Here is a 22967-nt window from a genome sequence, read left to right as displayed (position 1 = left end):
AATTAATGATCATGGGATGTCCTTCAAGCCATGGCCGTTTGTCCCTCACCCAGAATAATCCAGTAATATTAGTGGTTTGTCCCTCACACAGAATAATTCAGTAATATTAGTGGTTTGTCCCTCACCCAGAATAATCCAGTAATATTAGTGGTTTGTCCCTCACCCAGAATAACCCAGTAATATTAGTGGTTACTCCCTCACCCAGAATAATCCAGTAATATTAGTGGTTTCTCCCTCACCCAGAATAATCCAGTAATATTAGTGGTTTGTCCCTCACCCAGAATAATTCAGTAATATTAGTGGTTTGTCCCTCACCCAGAATAATCCAGTAATATTAGTGGTTTTTCCCTCACCCAGAATAATCCAGTAATATTAGTGGTTTGTCCCTCACCCAGAATAATCCAGTAATATTAGTGGTTTGTCCCTCACCCAGAATAATTCAGTAATATTAGTGGTTTGTCCCTCACCCAGAATAATTCAGTAATATTAGTGGTTTCTCCCTCACCCAGAATAATCCAGGAATATTAGTGGTTTCTCCCTCACCCAGAATAATCCAGGAATCTTAGTGGTTTCTTACTCACCCAGAATAATCCAGTAATATTAGTGTTTCTCATTCACCCAGAGTAATCCAGTAATGTTAGTGGTTTGTCCCTCACACAGAATAATCCAGTAATGTTAGTGGTTTGTCCCTCACCCAGAATAATACAGTAATATTAGTGGTTTGTCCCTCACCCAGAATAATACAGTAATATTAGTGGTTTGTCCCTCACCCAGAATAATTCAGTAATATTAGTGGTTTGTCCCTCACCCAGAATAATCCAGTAATATTAGTGGTTTGTCCCTCACCCAGAATAATCCAGTAATATTAGTGGTTTGTCCCTCACCCAGAATAATCCAGTAATATTAGTGGTTTGTCCCTCACCCAGAATAATCCAGTAATATTAGTGGTTTGTCCCTCACCCAGAATAATCCAGTAATATTAGTGGTTTCTCCCTCACCCCGAATAATCCAGTAATATTAGTGGTTTGTCCCTCACACAGAATAATTCAGTAATATTAGTGGTTTCTCCCTCACCCAGAATAATCCAGTAATATTAGTGGTTTCTCCCTCACCCAGAATAATTCCCAGGTTTATTGTCACTAGTAAATGCAGAGAAGTTTGGAATTGATTGCGATATTTTCTTGAAACAATATTCTCTTATTTGTGAGCATTTCTCAACAGTAGAGGGAAAAGTGCATCTCTGTCTCTACCTCCACTATCGTGCAGTGATCACATAGATGCTCCTCTTTGGGTAGCCATGTCTTTTTGTCTCCCTTTTTTTAATAGCCAATTGGTGGTCATTGAGCCTGTATTTGGTTAGGATCTGTATGGAGTAAAATGCTTTGCAGTGCATTCACCAAATCCACCAGAGGCACTGACGTTTAGGCCCAGGTAGTTGGCGCTGACGTTTAGGCCCAGGTAGTTGGTGCTGACGTTTAGGCCCAGGTAGTTGGCGCTGACGTTTAGGCCCAGGTAGTTGGCGCTGACGTTTAGGCCCAGGTAGTTGGCGCTGAAAGTTTAGGCCCAGGTAGTTGGCGCTGACGTTTAGGCCCAGGTAGTTGGCGCTGACGTTTAGGCCCAGGTAGTTGTACTATTGGACATGTTGAATCATGGTATTAACTCATTTGAAGAGGTGTTTCTAGCTCTGAATCCTGGCCTTCTTCTGGAAAATCGCAACTGTGGTTTTCTGTAAATTGTGGTTGATTGCCAAGTTGATGCTGTGTTCCCAAAGAATGTGAAGTTTTTGATAATCCTGGTCATCTGAGAGAGAAGCGTACACTGAACCATCTACACTGAACCATTTACACTGAACCATCTACACTGGACAGAAATATAAACACAACATGCAACAACTTCTAATTTCAATGGACTGATTTCAGTCCATTAGGCCCTGATCTATTTCAGGTGACTGGGGATACAGATGTGCATCTGTTGGTCACAGGGACCTTAAATACAGAGAGAACCAGTCGGTATCTGGTGCGACACATCTCCTTCACATAGAGATGATCAGGCTGCTGATTGTGGCCTGGCACAGATGTTATCCACCTAAGAAACGGCAGAAATTGACATCACAATCTGAGCCAATCATAAGCGTAAAGAGCTTTTTCTCAGTCCCCCCTCCACCTCTCCAGAACGACAGATTTTTACCTTGTCAGCTCGGGGATTCGATCCAGCAACCTTTCGGTTACTAGTCCAACACTCTAACCACTAGGCTACCTGCCACCCCCCATATCTCATCTCTCCCCCATATCTCATCTCTCCCCCATATCTCATCTCTCCCCCATATCTCATCTCTCCCCCATCTCTCATCTCTCCCCTCTCCCCTCAGGGTGCAGTTAGCCTAGTGGCCAGTAACCGAAAGGTCGCTGGTTTGAATCCCTGCGCGGACTAGTTGAAAATCAGTCGATGTGCCATCGAGCAAGGCACTAAACCCTAACTGCTCCTGTAAGTCTAGGCCATGTGCTGTTATAATCTCCACCCGGCACAGCCAGAAGAGGACTGGCCACCCCTCATAGCCTGGTTCCTCTCTAGGTTTCTTCCTAGGTTTTGGCCTTTCTAGGGAGTTTTTCCTAGCCACCGTGCTTCTACACCTGCATTGCTTGCTGTTTGGGGTTTTAGGCTGGGTTTCTGTACAGCACTTTGAGATATCAGCTGATGTAAGAAGGGCTATATAAATAAATTTGATTTGATAAGTCACTCTGGATAAGATGGACTAAAATGTAAACTTCTCCTCTCTCATCTTCCCCATCTCTCTCCACCTCTGTTGTGGTTTACCAGTGATGGCGATGAGATGGTTGGTTATCACAACGTTTCTGTCTCCCTCCCCTCAAGGTATCCTAGGGTCTCCTTCCCAGGAGGATCTGAACTGTATCATCAACATTAAGGCCAGGAACTACCTGCTGTCTCTTCCGCTGCGCTGCAAGGTCCCCTGGAACAGCCTCTTCCCTAAAGCCGACCCCAAAGCTCTGGACCTGCTGGATAAGATGTTGACCTTTAACCCCCACAAGAGGATCGAGGTGGAGGCGGCTCTGGCTCACCCTTACCTGGAGCAGTACTACGATCCTACAGATGAGGTAATGAACCCTGACCCTGACTCACCCTTACCTGGAGCAGTCTACGACCTTACAGATGAGGTAATGAACCCTGACCCTGACTCACCCTTACCTGGAGCAGTCTACGACCTTACAGATTAGGTAATGAACCCTGACCCTGACTCAACCTTACCTGGAGCAGTCTACGACCTTACAGATGAGGTAATGAACCCTGACCCTGACTCACCCTTACCTGGAGTAGTCTACGACCTTACAGATGAGGTAATGAACCCTGACCCTGACTCACCCTTACCTGGAGCAGTACTACGACCTTACAGATGAGGTAATGAACCCTGACCCTGACTCACCCTTACCTGGAGCAGTGCTACGACCTTACAGATGAGGTAATGAACCCTGACCCTGACTCACCCTTACCTGGAGAAGTCTACGACCTTACAGATGAGGTAATGAACCCTGACCCTGACTCACCCTTACCTGGAGCAGTACTACGACCTTACAGATGAGGTAATGAACCCTGACCCTGACTCACAGGGGCGGAAATCCCGGGGGGACGGGGGGGACACGACCCCCCCATCCTGGGAAAAATATGATTTGTCCCCCCCGATATATCACTGAAACATAACTACGTAATTTAAATAATATTAATAATACGCAATGAAAGCAATTGTGCTGATTATAGACACTTAATAGCGCGTTTTTAAGTTTCAAAAGATTGCGACCCCCCCCCGCCCTTTGCCTCACAATGGTTTGATCCACTGCCAGTTCCTTAGCTTGCTACGTAACTGCCGTGAGGTTCATCCAGTCAATCGCGCACACACACACTAGCTGAATATGCAGAGCTAGCGCGCAAATATGAACTATTAAGCTAGCTAGTACCTATTCCATTTATGTGGCGTCGTCAAAGATGGAATCAGCATGCAGATGATGTAAGTTAGTGCTTCAAAGTCCCTGTGATAAGGTTAGCGATAAACTGAAGTCCAAACTGAACAGAACTACACTCTCTTCTACCGTTGTCTTAAATATATTTAATGGTCTCGTTGCAAAAGCTAAATTGTCGCAAGGGAACGTTTATTTATTTATTTTATTTCACCTTTATTTAACCCGGGTAGCAAAGATTATAGCAAACACCACTGAAACTGAATTGGTGCTCGCTAGCTTTGCAAATTCAGCTATTGTTGGAAGCCAGCCAATATGAAACAAACTATTAAAATTACAAAAGGTTGCAGCATATGTTGTGTAAATGGTGAACTCATACAACTGTCAACTCTTCTCATTTTAATCCGTTTCACATTTGCTAGCTACCTTTTAGATCGAAGCCCATATAGAATGATTGAAGATGATAGAAGCCCATCTCCTACTGTAAATAACCTACACACTGTGTGTGTGTGTAGCCAGCCAGGTAGAAAAATGGCAGAAAAATAAAAGACGGACATCAGAGTATTTTTCAGTACACCAAAACGCAAAGTAAGAACCCTAGTAGCCTAATATCTCAAATATTAGTTGATAAAATGTTCATAAGAAAGAAATGAAATTCTAATGGAAATGTTTCACAATGATGTCATTAGGCAGAGCAGGCAACAGATGGCACACAGACAGCAGAGTTGGGGACAGATATGCAGGGACAGACTGGCAGAGACAGGGAGTCTCAGGTAAGTTTGTTGAGTCTTTGTTTGACAACATTAGGAAAGGTTCTCAATTTTTTTGACTTGTAAAATTGGAACATAATTGGAAAATACCATGGATACCCCCACTCTCAACTTAAACTGGTGACTGAACTAAGATTTGTTAAAGGCAATGGTATTGCTGTTGTGATTAGTTGTGTAGTTTTGGGTACCGGTAGTTAGGAGTACGGCAAACACCTTATTTCTTTGGTTCCTCAATATACATTTACCATATTACAATGTAGGCTATGTGTTACAGCACTACTTTTGGTGTCCCCCTCAGGAATTGCTCTTGAGAAAATTTCATGTAATTGTCCCCTCCAAAGTGGATATCAGATTTTCGCCCCTGCTGACTCACCCTTACCTGGAGCAGTACTCCGACCTTACAGATGAGGTAATGAACCCTGACCATGACTCACCCTTACCTGGAGCAGTACTACGGCCCTACAGGTGAGGTAATGAACCCTGACCCTGACTCACCCTTACCTGGAGCAGTCTACGACCTTACAGATGAGGTAATGAACCCTGACCCTGACTCACCCTTACCTGGAGGAGTCTACGACCTTAGAGATGAGGTATTGAACCCTGACCCTGACTCACCCTTACCTGGAGAAGTCTACGACCTTACAGATGAGGTAATGAACCCTGACCCTGACACACCCTTACCTGGAGCAGTCTACGACCTTACAGATGAGGTAATGAACCCTGACCCTGACTCACACTTACCTGGAGCAGTCTACGACCTTACAGATGAGGTATTTGTCAGAAATCAGTTGTCGATGAAAAATGTTAGTGGATTAGATTTCAGGTATGTCCTAAATGTCCCTGACCAGTGATGATATGTAACTAACTAGTCTCTTCTGTTGTATTAATTCAGTTATCTCTATATCCTGCTCTAACCTGTAACAGAGACTCTAACCCTAACCTCCTGTCTGTCTCTCTGTTAGCCTGTAACCGAGGCTCCCTTCAAGTTTGACATGGAGCTGGATGATCTTCCCAAAGAGACCCTGAAGGAGCTGATCTTTGAAGAGACGGCTCGCTTCAACACAATCTGCAGGTCCTAACCCATACACACAGGTACAAACAGCTTCAACACAGTCTGCAGGTCCTAACCCATACACACAGGTACAAACAGCTTCAACGCAGTCTGCAGGTCCTAACCCGTACACACAGGTACAAACAGCTTCAACACAGTCTGCAGGTCCTAACCCGTACAAACAGCTTCAACACATTCTGCAGGTCCTAACCCGTACAAACAGCTTCAACACAGTCTGCAGGTCCTAACCCGTACAAACAGCTTCAACACAGTCTGCAGGTCCTAACCCGTACAAACAGCTTCAACACAGTCTGCAGGTCCTAACCCGTACAAACAGCTTCAACACAGTCTGCAGGTCCTAACCCGTACAAACAGCTTCAACACAGTCTGCAGGTCCTAACCCGTACAAACAGCTTCAACACAGTCTGCAGGTCCTAACCCGTACAAACAGCTTCAACACAGTCTGCAGGTCCTAACCCGTACAAACAGCTTCAACACAGTCTGCAGGTCCTAACCCGTACAAACAGCTTCAACACAGTCTGCAGGTCCTAACCCGTACAAACAGCTTCAACACAGTCTGCAGGTCCTAACCCGTACAAACAGCTTCAACACAGTCTGCAGGTCCTAACCCGTACAAACAGCTTCAACACAGTCTGCAGGTCCTAACCCGTACAAACAGCTTCAACACAGTCTGCAGGTCCTAACCCGTACAAACAGCTTCAACACAGTCTGCAGGTCCTAACCCGTACAAACAGCTTCAACACAGTCTGCAGGTCCTAACCCGTACAAACAGCTTCAACACAGTCTGCAGGTCCTAACCCGTACAAACAGCTTCAACACAGTCTGCAGGTCCTAACCCGTACAACCAGCTTCAACACAGTCTGCAGGTCCTAACCCGTACAACCAGCTTCAACACAGTCTGCAGGTCCTAACCCGTACAACCAGCTTCAACACAGTCTGCAGGTCCTAACCCGTACAACCAGCTTCAACACAGTCTGCAGGCCCTAACCCGTACCAAAACAGTCTGCAACACAGTCTGCAGGCCCTAACCCGTACCAAAACAGTCTGCAGGTCCTAACCCATACACACAGGTACAACCAGCTTCAACACAGTCTGCAGGTCCTAACCCATACACACAGGTACAAACAGCTTATTCAAATCCCAATCCACTTTTGCAGTTAAACATCACACGGCATGTCTGCGTGGGCGTCTGGAAGCTTCTGGAAGCGTCTGGAACAACAGCTTGGACTGTACTCTAGATCAGACATGACACAAGAATGTAGACTTTTTTTTTCACAGTTCTCATAGCACCTGTCAAATCATCTGAGATTGCCCCAAATGCATAGGGTCCAGGGGTCCATTTGGGTATGAGGGGAGTTTGATAGAGTGCTATAGGGGCTCATTAGTAACTAAAACACAGAATATCAGGGGGTGGAAAAAACAAGAATATTTTGTCTAACTAATGGCAGACAGCAACAAAAACGGGCAAATGCGACAGTGTCAACTCCACCCCTCATGGCTGGCATTTTGTGAGCAGATCTTTCAGCGTGTACCGCTGGACGCAGACTGATGAAACGGTGTGAACTCTGCTCACACGGGCAAGAATCGGTCATCCCGCTTGAAGAAAAACAGGCGCGCCCAATCTACTTCCTCCAGACAAGTGCAGTACATCACCTGTAATGAGAGAAGGGGAATCCCCTAATCGACCCCGTCTCTCAGGCACCTGATCTGAGAGGACTGGAATCAATACGATGGAGGTGTAATTCAACTACTGCTTTTGAGTGGTTTTGTAGTGATGGAGTAGAGGGGTTTTGTAGTGATGGAGTAGAGGGGTTTTGTAGTGATGGAGTAGAGGGGTTTTGTAGTGATGGAGTAGAGGGGTTTTGTAGTGATGGAGTAGAGGGGTTTTGTAGTGATGGAGTAGAGGGGTTTTGTAGTGATGGAGTAGAGTGCCTTTTGAGGGGTTTTGTAGTGATGGAGCAAAGTGACTTTTGAGGGGTTTTGTAATGATGGAGCAGAGTGCGTCTGAGGGGTTTTGTAGAGATGGAGTAGAGTGCCTTTTGAGGGGTTTTGTAGTGATGGAGTAGAGTGCCTTTTGAGGGGTTTTGTAGTGAGGGAGTAGAGTGCCTTTTGAGGGGTTTTGTAGTGAGGGAGTAGAGTGCCTTTTGAGGGGTTTGTAGTGATGGAGCAGAGTGCCTTTTGAGGGGTTTTGTAGTGATGGAGCAGAGTGCCTTTTGAGGGGTTTTGTAGTGATGGAGCAGAGTGCCTTTTGAGGGGTTTTGTAGTGATGGAGCAGAGTGCCTTTTGAGGGGTTTTGTAGTGATGGAGCAGAGTGCCTTTTGAGGGGTTTTGTAGTGATGGAGCAGAGTGCCTTTTGAGGGGTTTTGTAGTGATGGAGTAGAGTGCCTTTTGAGGGGTTTTGTAGTGATGGAGTAGAGTGCCTTTTGTAGTGATGGAGTAGAGTGCCTTTTGAGGGGTTTTGTAGTGATGGAGTAGAGTGCGTCTCAGGGGTTTTGTAGTGATGGAGCAGAGTGCCTTTTGAGGGGTTTTGTAGTGATGGAGCAAAGTGACTTGAGGGTTTTTGTAATGATGGAGCAGAGTGCGTCTGAGGGGTTTTGTAGTGATGGAGTAGGGTGCCTTTTGAGGGGTTTTGTAGTGATGGAGTAGAGTGCCTTTTGAGGGGTTTTGTAGAGATGGAGTAGAGTGCCTTTTGAGGGGTTTTGTAGTGATGGAGCAGAGTGCCTTTTGAGGGGTTTTGTAGTGATGGAGCAGAGTGCCTTTTGAGGGGTTTTGTAGTGATGGAGCAGAGTGCCTTTTGAGGGGTTTTGTAGTGATGGAGCAGAGTGCCTTTTGAGGGGTTTTGTAGTGATGGAGCAGAGTGCCTTTTGAGGGGTTTTGTAGTGATGGAGTAGAGTGCGTCTCAGGGGTTTTGTAGTGATGGAGCAGAGTGCCTTTTGAGGGGTTTTGTAGTGATGGAGCAAAGTGACTTGAGGGTTTTTGTAATGATGGAGCAGAGTGCGTCTGAGGGGTTTTGTAGTGATGGAGTAGGGTGCCTTTTGAGGGGTTTTGTAGTGATGGAGTAGAGTGCCTTTTGAGGGGTTTTGTAGAGATGGAGTAGAGTGCCTTTTGAGGGGTTTTGTAGAGATGGAGTAGAGTGCCTTTTGAGGGGTTTTGTAGTGATGGAGTAGAGTGCCTTTTGAGGGGTTTTGTAGTGATGGAGTAGAGTGCCTTTTGAGGGGTTTTGTAGTGATGGAGTAGAGTGCCTTTTGAGGGGTTTTGTAGTGATGGAGTAGAGTGCCTTTTGTAGTGATGGAGTAGAGTGCGTCTGAGGGGTTTTGTAGTGATGGAGTAGAGTGCGTCTGAGGGGTTTTGTAGTGATGGAGCAGAGTGCGTCTGAGGGGTTTTGTAGTGATGGAGCAGAGTGCCTTTTGAGGGGTTTTGTAGTGATGGAGCAAAGTGACTTTTGAGGGGTTTTGTAATGATGTAGCAGAGTGCGTCTGAGGGGTTTTGTAGTGATGGAGTAGGGTGCCTTTTGAGGGGTTTTGTAGTGATGGAGTAGGGTGCCTTTTGAGGGGTTTTGTAGTGATGGAGTTGAGTGCCTTTGCACCAGAGTATCAGAAAATAATTGACATGGGTCCCCAGATCCTCAAAGTTCAACAGCTGCACCATCGAGAGCATCCTGACTGGTTGCATCACCGCCTTGTATGGAAACTGCTCAGCATCCGACCGTAATGCACTACAGAGGGTAGTGCGTACGGCCCAGTACATCACTGGGGCCGAGTTACCTGTTATCCAGGACCTCTATACCAGGCGGTGTCAGAGGAAAGCCCAAATAATTGTCAAAGACTCCAGTCATAGACTGTTCTCTCTGCTACCGCATGGCAAGCGGTGCTGGAGCGCCAAGTCTAGGTCCAAGAGGCTTCTAAACAGCTTCTACCGCCAAGACATAAGACTGCAGAACAATTAATCAAATGGCCACCTGGACTATTTACATGGACCCCTCCATTTGTTTTGTACACTGCTGCTACTCGCTGTTTATTATCTATGCATAGTCACTTCACCCATACCTACATGTACATATTACCTCTAACTGGACCCCCGCACACTGACTCTGTACCGGTACCCCCTGTATGTAGCCTCCACATTGACTCAGTACCGTCATAACCTGTATATAGCCTCCACATTGACTCTGTACCGTAACACCCTGTATATAGCCTCCACATTGACTCTGTACCGTAACACCCTGTATATAGCCTCCACATTGACTCTGTACCGGTACCCCCTGTATATAGCCTCCACATTGACTCTGTACCAGTACCCCCTGTATATAGCCTCCACACTGACTCTGTACCGGTACCCCCTGTATATAGCCTCCACACTGACTTGGTACCGGTACCCCCTGTATATAGCCTCCACATTGACTCTGTACTGTAACACCCTGTATATAGCCTCCACATTGACTCTGTACCAGTACCCCCTGTATATAGCCTCCACATTGACTTTGTACCGGTACCTCCTGTATATAGCCTCCACATTGACTTTGTACCAGTACCTCCTGTATATAGCCTCCACATTGACTCTGTACCGGTACCCCCTGTATATAGCCTCCACACTGACTTGGTACCGGTACCCCCTGTATATTGACTCTGTACCGGTACCCCCTGTATATAGCCTCCACATTGACTCTGTACCGGTACCCCCTGTTTATTGACTCTGTACCGGTACCCCCTGTATATAGCCTCATAGTTATTTTGTTTACATTTTTTAAATATTTTCTTAACCAACAATGCAGTTTTAAGAAAATAAAGTTAAGGACTTGTAAGTCAGCATTTCACAGTAAGGTTGTATTCAGCGCATGTGACAAATAACATTTAATTTTGGTTTGATCATTGGATAGAGCTTCCCTTCAGATCTCATTCTCTGTTTAACACTTCTCTCTCTCGCTCTCTCTCTCTCCACAGATCACACTCTGCTCTGGACTCCTCTCCTCCACCTCTCTTCTCTCCGCCTCTTTGTCATGTGCTGTGGTTCCTCCTGTCTTCAGCATTTCCTGTATACTTCCTACCTCCCCTAGTCAGTCGAACCACCATGCTCAGGAACAGTATCAGGAATCAACCTCTCTCTCTCTGCTTTCTGCTCGCTCTCTCTCTCTGTCTCTCTCTCTCTCTCTCTCTCTCTCTCTCTCTCTCTCTCTCTCTCTCTGTCTCTCCCTCTCTCTCTGCCTACGGGGTAAAGGGGCGTCACATGTTGGCTTATCGTTAAGGAGATGCTTGTCTTGTGTGTTTCAAGTCAAAAATCAACGGAGGGTTGTGTCCCAAATGGTGCCCTATTCCCTAATATAGTGTACTACTATTAGAAAATAGTGCACTATGTAGGGAACAGGGTGCCATAGGGCTCTGGTCTAAAGTAGTGCACTATATAGGGAATAGGGTTCCATAGGGCTCTGGTCTAAAGTAGTGCACTATGTAGGGAACAGGGTGCCATAGGGCTCTGGTCTAAAGTAGTGCACTATATAGGGAATAGGGTTCCATAGGGCTCTGGTCTAAAGTAGTGCACTATGTAGGGAACAGGGTGCCATAGGGCTCTGGTCTAAAGTAGTGCACTATGTAGGGAATAGGGTGCCATAGGGCTCTGGTCTAAAGTAGTGCACAATGTAGGGAACAGGGTGCCATAGGGCCCTGGTCAAAAGTAGTGCACTATGTAGGGAACAGGGTGCCATAGGGCCCTGGTCAAAAGTAGTGCACTATGTAGGGAACAGGGTGCCATAGGGCCCTGGTCAAAAGTAGTGCGCTATGTAGGGAACATGGAGCCATTTGGGACACAGTTATTGGCTCTGGAGACACCTGTTCAATCAGACGCTTTGTCTTCAGTCAAGTAAGTGTTGGTTTATGGTCTAGTCCTCATTGTTACTCCTGGCCTGCGCAGCTGATGCAGCGGTACACAGTTGTCAGGTTTGTTTTCAAAAGCTTGACGTTGTGAATGGTCTTTCTAGATCTTTCTATCTGAAGTTATGAACAGGATGTTGTCACAGCACCCTGCCAAGAAAGACCCTGCATTGATGAGATCGACTTACTTATGCATGGATGTAATACTAACAGTATCTGGACAGGTTGACATAATACTAACAGTATCTGGACAGGTTGACGTAATACTAACAGTATCTGGACAGGTTGACGTAATACTACAGTATCTCGACAGGTTGACATAATACTAACATTATCTGGACAGGTTGACATAATACTAACAGTATCTGGACAGGTTGACATAATACTAACAGTATCTGGACAGGTTGACATACTAGTAACAGTATCTGGACAGGTTGACATACTAGTAACAGTATCTGGACAGGTTGACGTACTACTACAGTATCTGGACAGGTTGACATAATACTAACAGTATCTGGACAGGTTACCATAATACTAACAGTATCTGGACAGGTTGACGTAATACTAACAGTATCTGGACAGGTTGACGTAATACTAACAGTATCTGGACAGGTTGACGTACTACTAACAGTATCTGGACAGGTTGACGTACTACTAACAGTATCTGGACAGGTTGACGTAATACTAACAGTATCTGGACAGGTTGACGTAATACTAACAGTATCTGGACAGGTTGACGTAATACTAACAGTATCTGGACAGGTTGACGTAATACTAACAGTATCTGGACAGGTTGACGTAATACTAACAGTATCTGGACAGGTTGACGTAATACTAACAGTATCTGGACAGGTTGACGTAATACTAACAGTATCTGGACAGGTTGACGTAATACTAACAGTATCTGGACAGGTTGACGTAATACTAACAGTATCTGGACAGGTTGACGTAATACTAAAAGTATCTGGACAGGTTGACGTAATACTATCAGTATCTGGACAGGTTGACGTAATACTATCAGTATCTGGACAGGTTGACGTAATACTATCAGTATCTGGACAGGTTGACGTAATACTATCAGTATCTGGACAGGTTGACGTAATACTATCAGTATCTGGACAGGTTGACGTAATACTATCAGTATCTGGACAGGTTGACGTAATACTATCAGTATCTGGACAGGTTGACGTAATACTATCAGTATCTGGACAGGTTGACGTAATACTAACAGTATCTGGACAGGTTGACGTAATACTAACAGTATCTGGACAGGTTGACGTAATACTAACAGTATCTGGACAGGTTGACGTAATACTAACAGTATCTGGACAGGTTGACGTAATACTAAAAGTATCTGGACAGGTTGACGTAATACTAAAAGTATCTGGACAGGTTGACGTAATACTAACAGTATCTGGACAGGTTGACGTAATACTAACAGTATCTGGACAGGTTGACGTAATACTAACAGTATCTGGACAGGTTGACGTAATACTATCAGTATCTGGACAGGTTGACGTAATACTATCAGTATCTGGACAGGTTGACGTAATACTATCAGTATCTGGACAGGTTGACGTAATACTAACAGTATCTGGACAGGTTGACGTAATACTAACAGTATCTGGACAGGTTGACGTAATACTAACAGTATCTGGACAGGTTGACGTAATACTAAAAGTATCTGGACAGGTTGACGTAATACTAAAAGTATCTGGACAGGTTGACGTAATACTAACAGTATCTGGACAGGTTGACGTAATACTAACAGTATCTGGACAGGTTGACGTAATACTAACAGTATCTGGACAGGTTGACGTAATACTATCAGTATCTGGACAGGTTGACGTAATACTATCAGTATCTGGACAGGTTGACGTAATACTATCAGTATCTGGACAGGTTGACGTAATACTATCAGTATCTGGACAGGTTGACGTAATACTAACAGTATCTGGACAGGTTGACGTAATACTAACAGTATCTGGACAGGTTGACGTAATACTAACAGTATCTGGACAGACAGAGAAGGATGGGGATACCTAGTCAGTTACACAACTGAATGCATTCGACCGAAATGTGTGTTGGTCATTTAACCCCTGACCCCTCAATCAGAGAGTTGCAGGGGGCTGCCTTAATCTATTTCCACGTCTGTTGTTGTTGAGGGTTAACTGCCTTGCTCAAGGGCAGAACGGCAGATTTTTCCACCTCGCCGGCTCGGGGATTCAAACTGCGACCTTTCAACTACTGGCCCAACTCTGTTAACCACTAGGCTACCTAACGCTCTCTCTCTGCTGCTCCCAACGGCCTGTTCTCGCTCTCTGCTCTTCCCAACGGTCTGGTCTCGCTCTGCTCCTCCCAACGGCCTGGTCTCGCTCTCTGCTGCTCCCAACGGCCTGGTCTCGCTCTCTGCTGCTCCCAGCGGCCTGGTCTCGCTCTCTGCTGCTCCCAACGGCCTGGTCTCGCTCTCTGCTGCTCCCAACGGCCTGGTCTCGCTCTCTGCTCCACCCAGCGGCCTGGTCTCGCTCTCTGCTCCACCCAGCGGCCTGGTCTCGCTCTCTGCTCCACCCAGCGGCCTGGTCTCGCTCTCTGCTCCACCCAGCGGCCTGGTCTCGCTCTCTGCTCCACCCAGCGGCCTGGTCTCGCTCTCTGCTGCTCCCAACGGCCTGGTCTCGCTCTCTGCTGCTCCCAACGGCCTGGTCTCGCTCTCTGCTCCACCCAGCGGCCTGGTCTCGCTCTCTGCTCCACCCAGCGGCCTGGTCTCGCTCTCTGCTCCACCCAGCGGCCTGGTCTCGCTCTCTGCTCCACCCAGCGGCCTGGTCTCGCTCTCTGCTCCACCCAGCGGCCTGGTCTCGCTCTCTGCTCCACCCAGCGGCCTGGTCTCGCTCTCTGCTCCACCCAGCGGCCTGGTCTCGCTCTCTGCTCCACCCAGCGGCCTGGTCTCGCTCTCTGCTCCACCCAGCGGCCTGGTCTCGCTCTCTGCTCCACCCAGCGGCCTGGTCTCGCTCTCTGCTCTTCCCAACGGCCTGGTCTCTCTCTCTTCTCCTCCCAACGGCCTGGTGTCTCTCTCTTCTCCTCCCAACGGCCTGGTGTCTCTCTCTTCTCCTCCCAACGGCCTGGTCTCTCTCTCTGCTCTTCCCAACGGCCTGGTCTCTCTCTCTGCTCTTCCCAACGGCCTGGTCTCTCTCTCTGCTCTTCCCAACGGCCTGGTCTCTCTCTCTGCTCTTCCCTACGGCCTGGTCTCGCTCTCTTCTAACAAAACATTAAGAGCAAGTTAATAATATTGAGTTGCACCTACTACCATACCCTGTTCACCTACTACCATACCCTGTTCACCTACAACCATACCCTGTTCACATACCACCATACCCTGTTCACCTACCACCATACCCTGTTCACCTACCACCATACCCCGTTCACCTACTACCATACCCCGTTCACCTACTACCATACCCTGTTCACCTACCACCATACCCTGTTCACCTACGACCATACCCTGTTCACCTACCACCATACTCTGTTCACCTACTAGCATACCCTGTTCACCTACTACCATACCCTGTTCCCCCTACCACCATACCCTGTTCAAAGGCGCTTAAATATTTTGTTTTGTCCATTCACCCTCTGAATGGCACACATACACAATCCATGTCTCAATTGTGTCAAGGTTTAAAAATCCTTCTTTAACGTGTCTCCTCCCCTTCACCTACACTGATTGAAGTGGATTTAACAAGAGACGTCAATAAAAGATCATAGCTTTCACCTGGATTCACCTGGTCAGTCTATGTCATGGAATTAAAAGCCATTTATACTGAGAAACCTTAGTACAGAGTCATGAGTCAGATTACATGTACATTATCCTAACACCATATTTATACATAGGATCCGTTTTATTAGTTTGCAGGTTTATGTACGTGGCCCCTTTTAAGATGTCAACACTTGCTGGATGAGTGAGAGCGCGACGTAACAACAGAAGTTAGGCTCGTCTGCTGCGCCCTCCTTCCCTCAACTACAGGAACAAATACCAAGGATTATTAACCGAGGCATTATCAGTAACACAAGATGTCTGCATCTCGCTAGATCTATACGCCGGCTTCTCTCCGATACCATTACAGCGGCCATAGTTAACCGCTGGTTATGTCGAAGGTTCTTCATACCTGTTTCACACTTATTTCAGTTACATAAAGAACCATTTCAATGGAAGCAGGTTAGTGGCTCGTAGCTTGAGCTCCCAGGTCATTATTTGAGATGCTCAGAGAGAACATTGTCCGTTGCACACTGGCTTCTCTCTGCTGCCATTTCACTGGCCGTAGTATCTACTACATTACAAAGTGGCCAAACATCTATACAAATCTCTACTCCTGTAACTGGCTGTGGCGTTACAGATCTCTGCTCCAGTAACTGGCTGTGGTGTTACAAATCTCTGCTCCTGTAACTGGCTGTGGCGTTACAGATCTCTGCTCCAGTAACTGGTTGTGGAGTTACAAATCTCTGCTCCTGTAACTGGCTGTGGCGTTACAGATCTCTGCTCCAGTAACTGGCTGTGGCGTTACAGATCTCTGCTCCAGTAACTGGCTGTGGCGTTACAGATCTCTGCTCCAGTAACTGGCTGTGGCGTTACAAATCTCTGCTCCTGTAACTGGCTGTGGCGTTACAGATCTCTGCTCCAGTAACTGGCTGTGGCGTTACAGATCTCTGCTCCAGTAACTGGCTGTGGCGTTACAGATCTCTGCTCCTGTAACTGGCTGTGGCGTTACAGATCTCTGCTCCAGTAACTGGCTGTGGCGTTACAGATCTCTGCTCCAGTAACTGGTTGTGGCGTTACAAATCTCTGCTCCTGTAACTGGCTGTGGCGTTACAGATCTCTGCTCCAGTAACTGGCTGTGGCGTTACAGATCTCTGCTCCAGTAACTGGCTGTGGCGTTACAGATCTCTGCTCCAGTAACTGGCTGTGGCGTTACAGATCTCTGCTCCAGCAACTGCCGACATCTATCACACTTATTGCATTCACACCAAGTCACCCAGTCTAATGCCAAGTCACCCAGTCTAAGATGCTAAGTCACCCAGGTTAAGATGCTAAGTCACCCAGGTTAAGATGCTAAGTCACCCAGGTTAAGATGCTAAGTCACCCAGGTTAAGATGCCAAGTCACCCAGGTTAAGATGCCAAGTCACCCAGGTTAAGATGCCAAGTCACCCAGGTTAAGATGCCAAGTCACCCAGGTTAAGATGCCAAGTCACCCAGTCTAATGCCAAGTCACCCAGGTTGAGATGCCAAGTCACCCAGGTTGAGATGCCAAGTCACCCAGTCTAATGCCAAGTCACCCAGTCTAATGCCAAGTCACCCAGTCTAAGATGCCAAGTCACCCAGGTTAAGATGCCAAGTCACCCAGGTTAAGATGCCAAGTCACCCAGGTTAAGATGCCAGGCTAAGATGCCAGGTTGAGATGCCAAGTCACCCAGTCTAAGATGCCAAGTCACCCAGTCTAAGATGCCAAGTCACCCAGTCTAAGATGCCAAGTCACCCAGTCTAAGATGCCAAGTCACCCAGTCTAAGATGCCAAGTCACCCAGTCTAATGCCAAGTCACCCAGTCTAATGCCAAGTCACCCAGGTTAAGATGCCAAGTCACCCAGGTTAAGATGCCAAGTCACCCAGGTTAAGATGCCAAGTCACCCAGGTTAAGATGCCAAGTCACCCAGGTTGAGATGCCAAGTCACCCAGGTTGAGATGCCAAGTCACCCAGGTTGAGATGCCAAGTCACCCAGGTTGAGATGCCAAGTCACCCAGGTTGACATGCCAAGTCACCCAGGTTGAGATGCCAAGTCACCCAGTCTATTTGCCAAGTTACCCAGGTTGAGATGCCAAGACAACATTATCCATGTAGTTCCCTATGAGTTGTCATTGCTTTTCCTCCTAGTTTGACCAACAGCACTTGCTTTCTATCAATTTAACGGTACAATGCCATCTGTACAACGTTACAATACCATCTGTACAACGTTACAATACCATCTGTACAATGTTACAATGCCATCTGTACAATGTTACAATGCCATCTGTACAATGTTACATTGCCATCTGTACAATGTTACAATGCCATCTGTACAACGTTACAATACCATCTGTACAATGTTACAATACCATCTGTACAATGTTACAATGCCATCTGTACAATGTTACAATGCCATCTGTACAATGTTACAATGCCATCTGTACAATGTTACAATGCCATCTGTACAATGTTACAATGCCATCTGTACAATGTTACAATGCCATCTGTACAATGTTACAATGCCATCTGTACAATGTTACAATGCCATCTGTACAATGTTACAATGCCATCTGTACAATGTTACAATGATATCTATTTAACGTTACAATGATATCTATTTAACGTTACATTGCCATCTGTACAACGTTACAATACCATCTGTACAACGTTACAATACCATCAACAACATTACAATGCCATCAACAACATTACAATGCCATCTGTACAACGTTACAATACCATGGGACAAAGGTTTATATAACATTACAATGCAATGGGCCATAGGTTTGGGATCGCAGTATATTCTGTGTTTAGTGGGGGTCGTTGGGATCGCAGTATATTCTGTGTTTAGTGGGGGTCGTTGGGATCGCAGTATATTCTGTGTTTAGTGGGGGTCGTTGGGATCGCAGTATATTCTGTGTTTAGTGGGGGTCATTGGGATCGCAGTATATTCTGTGTTTAGTGGGGGTCATTGGGATCGCAGTATATTCTGTGTTTAGTGGGGGTCATTGGGATCGCAGTATATTCTGTGTTTAGTGGGGGTCGTTGGGATCGCAGTATATTCTGTGTTTAGTGGGGGTCATTGGGATCGCAGTATATTCTGTGTTTAGTGGGGGTCATTGGGATCGCAGTATATTCTGTGTTTAGTGGGGGTCGTTGGGATCGCAGTATATTCTGTGTTTAGTGGGGGTCGTTGGGATCGCAGTATATTCTGTGTTTAGTGGGGGTCGTTGGGATCGCAGTATATTCTGTGTTTAGTGGGGGTCGTTGGGATCGCAGTATATTCTGTGTTTAGTGGGGGTCGTTGGGATCGCAGTATATTCTGTGTTTAGTGGGGGTCGTTGGGATCGCAGTATATTCTGTGTTTAGTGGGGGTCATTGGGATCGCAGTATATTCTGTGTTTAGTGGGGGTCGTTGGGATCGCAGTATATTCTGTGTTTAGTGGGGGTCGTTGGGATCACAGTATATTCTGTGTTTAGTGGGGGTCGTTGCGATCGCAGTATATTCTGTGTTTAGTGGGGGTCGTTGGGATCGCAGTATATTCTGTGTTTAGTGGGGGTCGTTGGGATCGCAGTATATTCTGTGTTTAGTGGGGGTCGTTGGGATCGCAGTATATTCTGTGTTTAGTGGGGGTCGTTGGGATCGCAGTATATTCTGTGTTTAGTGGGGGTCGTTGGGATCGCAGTATATTCTGTGTTTAGTGGGGGTCGTTGGGATCGCAGTATATTCTGTGTTTAGTGGGGGTCATTGGGATCGCAGTATATTCTGTGTTTAGTGGGGGTCATTGGGATCGCAGTATATTCTGTGTTTAGTGGGGGTCGTTGGGATCGCAGTATATTCTGTGTTTAGTGGGGGTCGTTGGGATCGCAGTATATTCTGTGTTTAGTGGGGGTCGTTGGGATCGCAGTATATTCTGTGTTTAGTGGGGGTCGTTGGGATCGCAGTATATTCTGTGAAAGAAAAAGGATGAAAAACAAATGCACTTAGTCTCGCTGAGGATTATGGGATTTTATATTAGATATGTTGCTGAAGCTTTGATTCTGTGATGAGGACTGAAATGGAGATAATATATTTTACCCTCCATCCTTTTATTTTATACATTTTTTTTATTGTAAAATGAATGTTTCTATAGAATATTACTCTTGTATAGTATTGCCTTTTACCCTCGTATCTGTATAGAGGTTGAAATGGCAGATTTGGGCACTAATAAGCACCTAAATTGGAACGCAGTGATTGTACAGTTACGTGATATACATGTCAGAGCTCAGGCTCTGTTCTTCACAGCTCTGTATGTGTTTTGGCTGACAGCCGTTCTGAACATGAACACCGCAAACAACAAGAAGTCACCCCCCCCCCCCCCCATCACTCCAGGTAATTGGGCAACTTTTACTCATTTTGTTGTTGTCTGATTGAGGGAAATGCTGTAAATTAAGAGGTGTCCATGTATTCTGAAAGATGAGATGTTGAGGATTATAATGAATAACGCTTTGATGTCATAGAAGCAAACCAAACACCCCAAATGTGGACTTCACATTTCCATATCATAAAACTCATGTCACATAGTGTCCATGTTTATGATCACTGTGTTTGATGTACAGTTAGAAGATGACGTGGCGAAAGAACAAGCTTTCAGACCACCTGACCCAGATTTGAGATTTATAATGGACCGGATTGGGGAAACAACAACAGTCATTGTGTGATGGTGGAGATGCAGGGATGTGTTACAAACAAAACAATACAAGTGTCTTCTAGTTCCTCATAGCTGGGAGTGCTGATAGTTCCTCATAGCTGGGAGTGCTGATAGTTCCTCATAGCTGGGAGTGCTGATAGTTCCTCATAGCTGGGAGTGCTGATAGTTCCTCATAGCTGGGAGTGCTGATAGTTCCTCATAGCTGGGAGTGCTGATAGTTCCTCATAGCTGGGAGTGCTGATAGTTCCTCATAGCTGGGAGTGCTGATAGTTCCTCATAGCTGGGAGTGCTGTAGTTCCTCATAGCTGGGAGTGCTGTAGTTCCTCATAGCTGGGAGTGCTGTAGTTCCTCATAGCTGGGAGTGCTGATAGTTCCTCATAGCTGGGAGTGCTGATAGTTCCTCATAGCTGGGAGTGCTGATAGTTCCTCATAGCTGGGAGTGCTGATAGTTCCTCATAGCTGGGAGTGCTGATAGTTCCTCATAGCTGGGAGTGCTGATAGTTCCTCATAGCTGGGAGTGCTGATAGTTCCTCATGGCTGGGAGTGCTGATAGTTCCTCATAGCTGGGAGTGCTGATCGTTCCTCATAGCTGGGAGTGCTGATCGTTCCTCATGGCTGGGAGTGCTGTAGTTCCTCATGGCTGGGAGTGCTGTAGTTCCTCATGGCTGGGAGTGCTGTAGTTCCTCATAGCTGGGAGTGCTGATAGTTCCTCATAGCTGGGAGTGCTGATAGTTCCTCATAGCTGGGAGTGCTGATAGTTCCTCATGGCTGGGAGTGCTGATAGTTCCTCATGGCTGGGAGTGCAGTAGTTCCTCATGGCTGGGAGTGCAGTAGTTCCTCATGGCTGGGAGTGCAGTAGTTCCTCATGGCTGGGAGTGCAGTAGTTCCTCATGGCTGGGAGTGATGATAGTTCCTCATGGCTGGGAGTGATGATAGTTCCTCATGGCTGGGAGTGATGATAGTTCCTCATGGCTGGGAGTGCTGTAGTTCCTCATGGCTGGGAGTGATGTAGTTCCTCATGGCTGGGAGTGCTGTAGTTCCTCATAGCTGGGAGTGCTGTAGTTCCTCATAGCTGGGAGTGCTGTAGTTCCTCATAGCTGGGAGTGCTGTAGTTCCTCATAGCTGGGAGTGCTGATTGTTGAAGACTGTTCGTTGAGTCATAAAAGTGCATTGAAATGTCTTATGAACTGTGAACTCTGGAGAGGTGTGTCCACTTGGAGACACCAGTTAGTCTTCTCACTCAAACCCTTGTAATCGTTTGGTCTTATGTTTCATCTACACCACGTTTTCCAGGAATATTCTTAACATGTTACTGAATGTATCCAGAATATTTTCAGATTTTGTTATCAACAAATGTGGTGAAAAGTACAGTAAATGTAAAAAGCACATAAAACCAATAGCGTAATGTTTAGACTCGGTCTTGTAAAGTGAACTTTGGTCTGATGATTTTCCCATAATCTCCACTGTTTCCTCCATGGTAATACATATGCTTTTCATATTCCTTCTGTAAGAAACATTTAAATGTAGCCCTATCCATTTTGGCAACCCGTTACACAGGTGGGAACTTGAGAATTGTTGCCATGAATTGAAATACTCCTCTGTTTTGATCAGTAGAAAACCTTTTAATTGTCAATTTCACTTTCAAGCAAAAAAACTCCCCCCACAAAGATCAAGTTTTGTTATTTTGGTTGGTTGTGTTTTTGAGGTTTCTGTTAGTAGCTAAACCAGATTTTACACCGAGTGTACAAAACATTAGGGACACCTTCCTAATATTGAGTTGAACCCCTGTTTGCCCTCAGTACAGCCTTATTAATTCATCGGAGTATGGACTTTACAAGGTGTCGAAAGCGTTCCACAGGGATGCTGGCCCATGTTGACTCCAATGCTTCCCACAGTTGTGTCAAGTTGGCTGGATGTCCTTTGGGTGGTGGACCGTTCTTGATACACATGGGAAACTGTTGAGTGTGAAAAACCCAGCAGCGTTGCAGTTCTTGACACACTCAAACCAGTGCGCCTGGCACCTACTACCATACCCTGTTCAAAGGCACTTAAATATTTTGTCTTTCCCATTCACCCTCTGAATGACACACATACACAATCCATGTCTCAATTGTCTCAAGGCTTAAAAATCCTTCTTTAACCCGTCTCCTCCCCTTCATCTACACTGATTGAAGTGGATTTAACATGAGACATCAATAAGGGATCATAGCTTTCACCTGGTCAGTCTGTCATGGAAAGAACATGTGTTCTGTACACTCAGTGTATATGTTTTGTACACTCAGTGTATATGTTTTGTACACTCAGTGTATATGTTTTGTGCACAGTGCATATGAAAGAGGTTGAAACCAACCCTTCATGATCTGGTTATCTGGCATATTGAAGCAGCATTTCTGCTGATGTTGATGATATCGATCTGTTATTTTACATCTCTGCCATGACGCGTAAACCTGGAAAATAAATACACTTGTGTCCTATTCTACGTCTCTGGGGATCTTTTTTTCTTTCGAAAACAAACATAATTAAATCGCTGTTTTTTTCATAAAGTCTCATCTGTGTCCCAAATGGCACTCTGTTTCCTCTATAGTGCACTAGGGGGGCCCTGTTCCCTCTATAGCGCACTAGGGGGACCCTGTTCCCTCTATAGCGCACTAGGGGGGCACTGTTCCCTCTATAGAGCACTAGGGGGGCCCTGTTCCCTCTATAGTGCACTAGGGGGGCCCTGTTCCCTCTATAGCGCACTAGGGGGGCCCTGTTCCCTCTATAGCGCACTAGGGGGACCCTGTTCCCTCTATAGCGCACTAGGGGGGCACTGTTCCCTCTATAGAGCACTAGG

The 22967-nt window shown here is 46.1% G+C and overlaps 1 protein-coding gene across 3 annotated transcripts in view; it reads left to right on the top strand.

Moving 5' to 3' along the window:
- LOC106570952 (mitogen-activated protein kinase 1) overlaps positions 1-22608 on the top strand; it is a 71463-nt gene extending 48855 nt beyond the window's left edge. Inside the window, exons 6-9 of one of the 3 annotated variants that reach the window (XR_014380587.1) lie at positions 2872-3113; positions 5701-5830; positions 10751-12286; positions 12347-22608. Coding sequence is in view for 1 of the 3 variants with exons in the window: in XM_082961587.1 (XP_082817713.1) it covers positions 2872-3113; positions 5701-5817 (359 nt within the window). In the remaining 2 variants the exon portion in view is untranslated. Of the gene's footprint in view, positions 1-2871; positions 3114-5700; positions 5831-10750 lie in introns of all 3 variants that reach the window. The other 2 variants (XR_014380586.1, XM_082961587.1) reach the window with 2 other exon arrangements.
- The last annotated feature ends 359 nt before the right edge of the window (positions 22609-22967 follow it).

The sequence above is a fragment of the Salmo salar genome, chromosome 15 (genome assembly GCF_965601325.2).
Source record: "Salmo salar chromosome 15, fSalSal1, whole genome shotgun sequence".
NCBI classification, from domain to species: domain Eukaryota; kingdom Metazoa; phylum Chordata; class Actinopteri; order Salmoniformes; family Salmonidae; genus Salmo; species Salmo salar.
The sequence above is the reverse complement of the archived record's forward strand: the minus strand, read 5'-3'. Positions and strand labels throughout refer to the sequence as shown.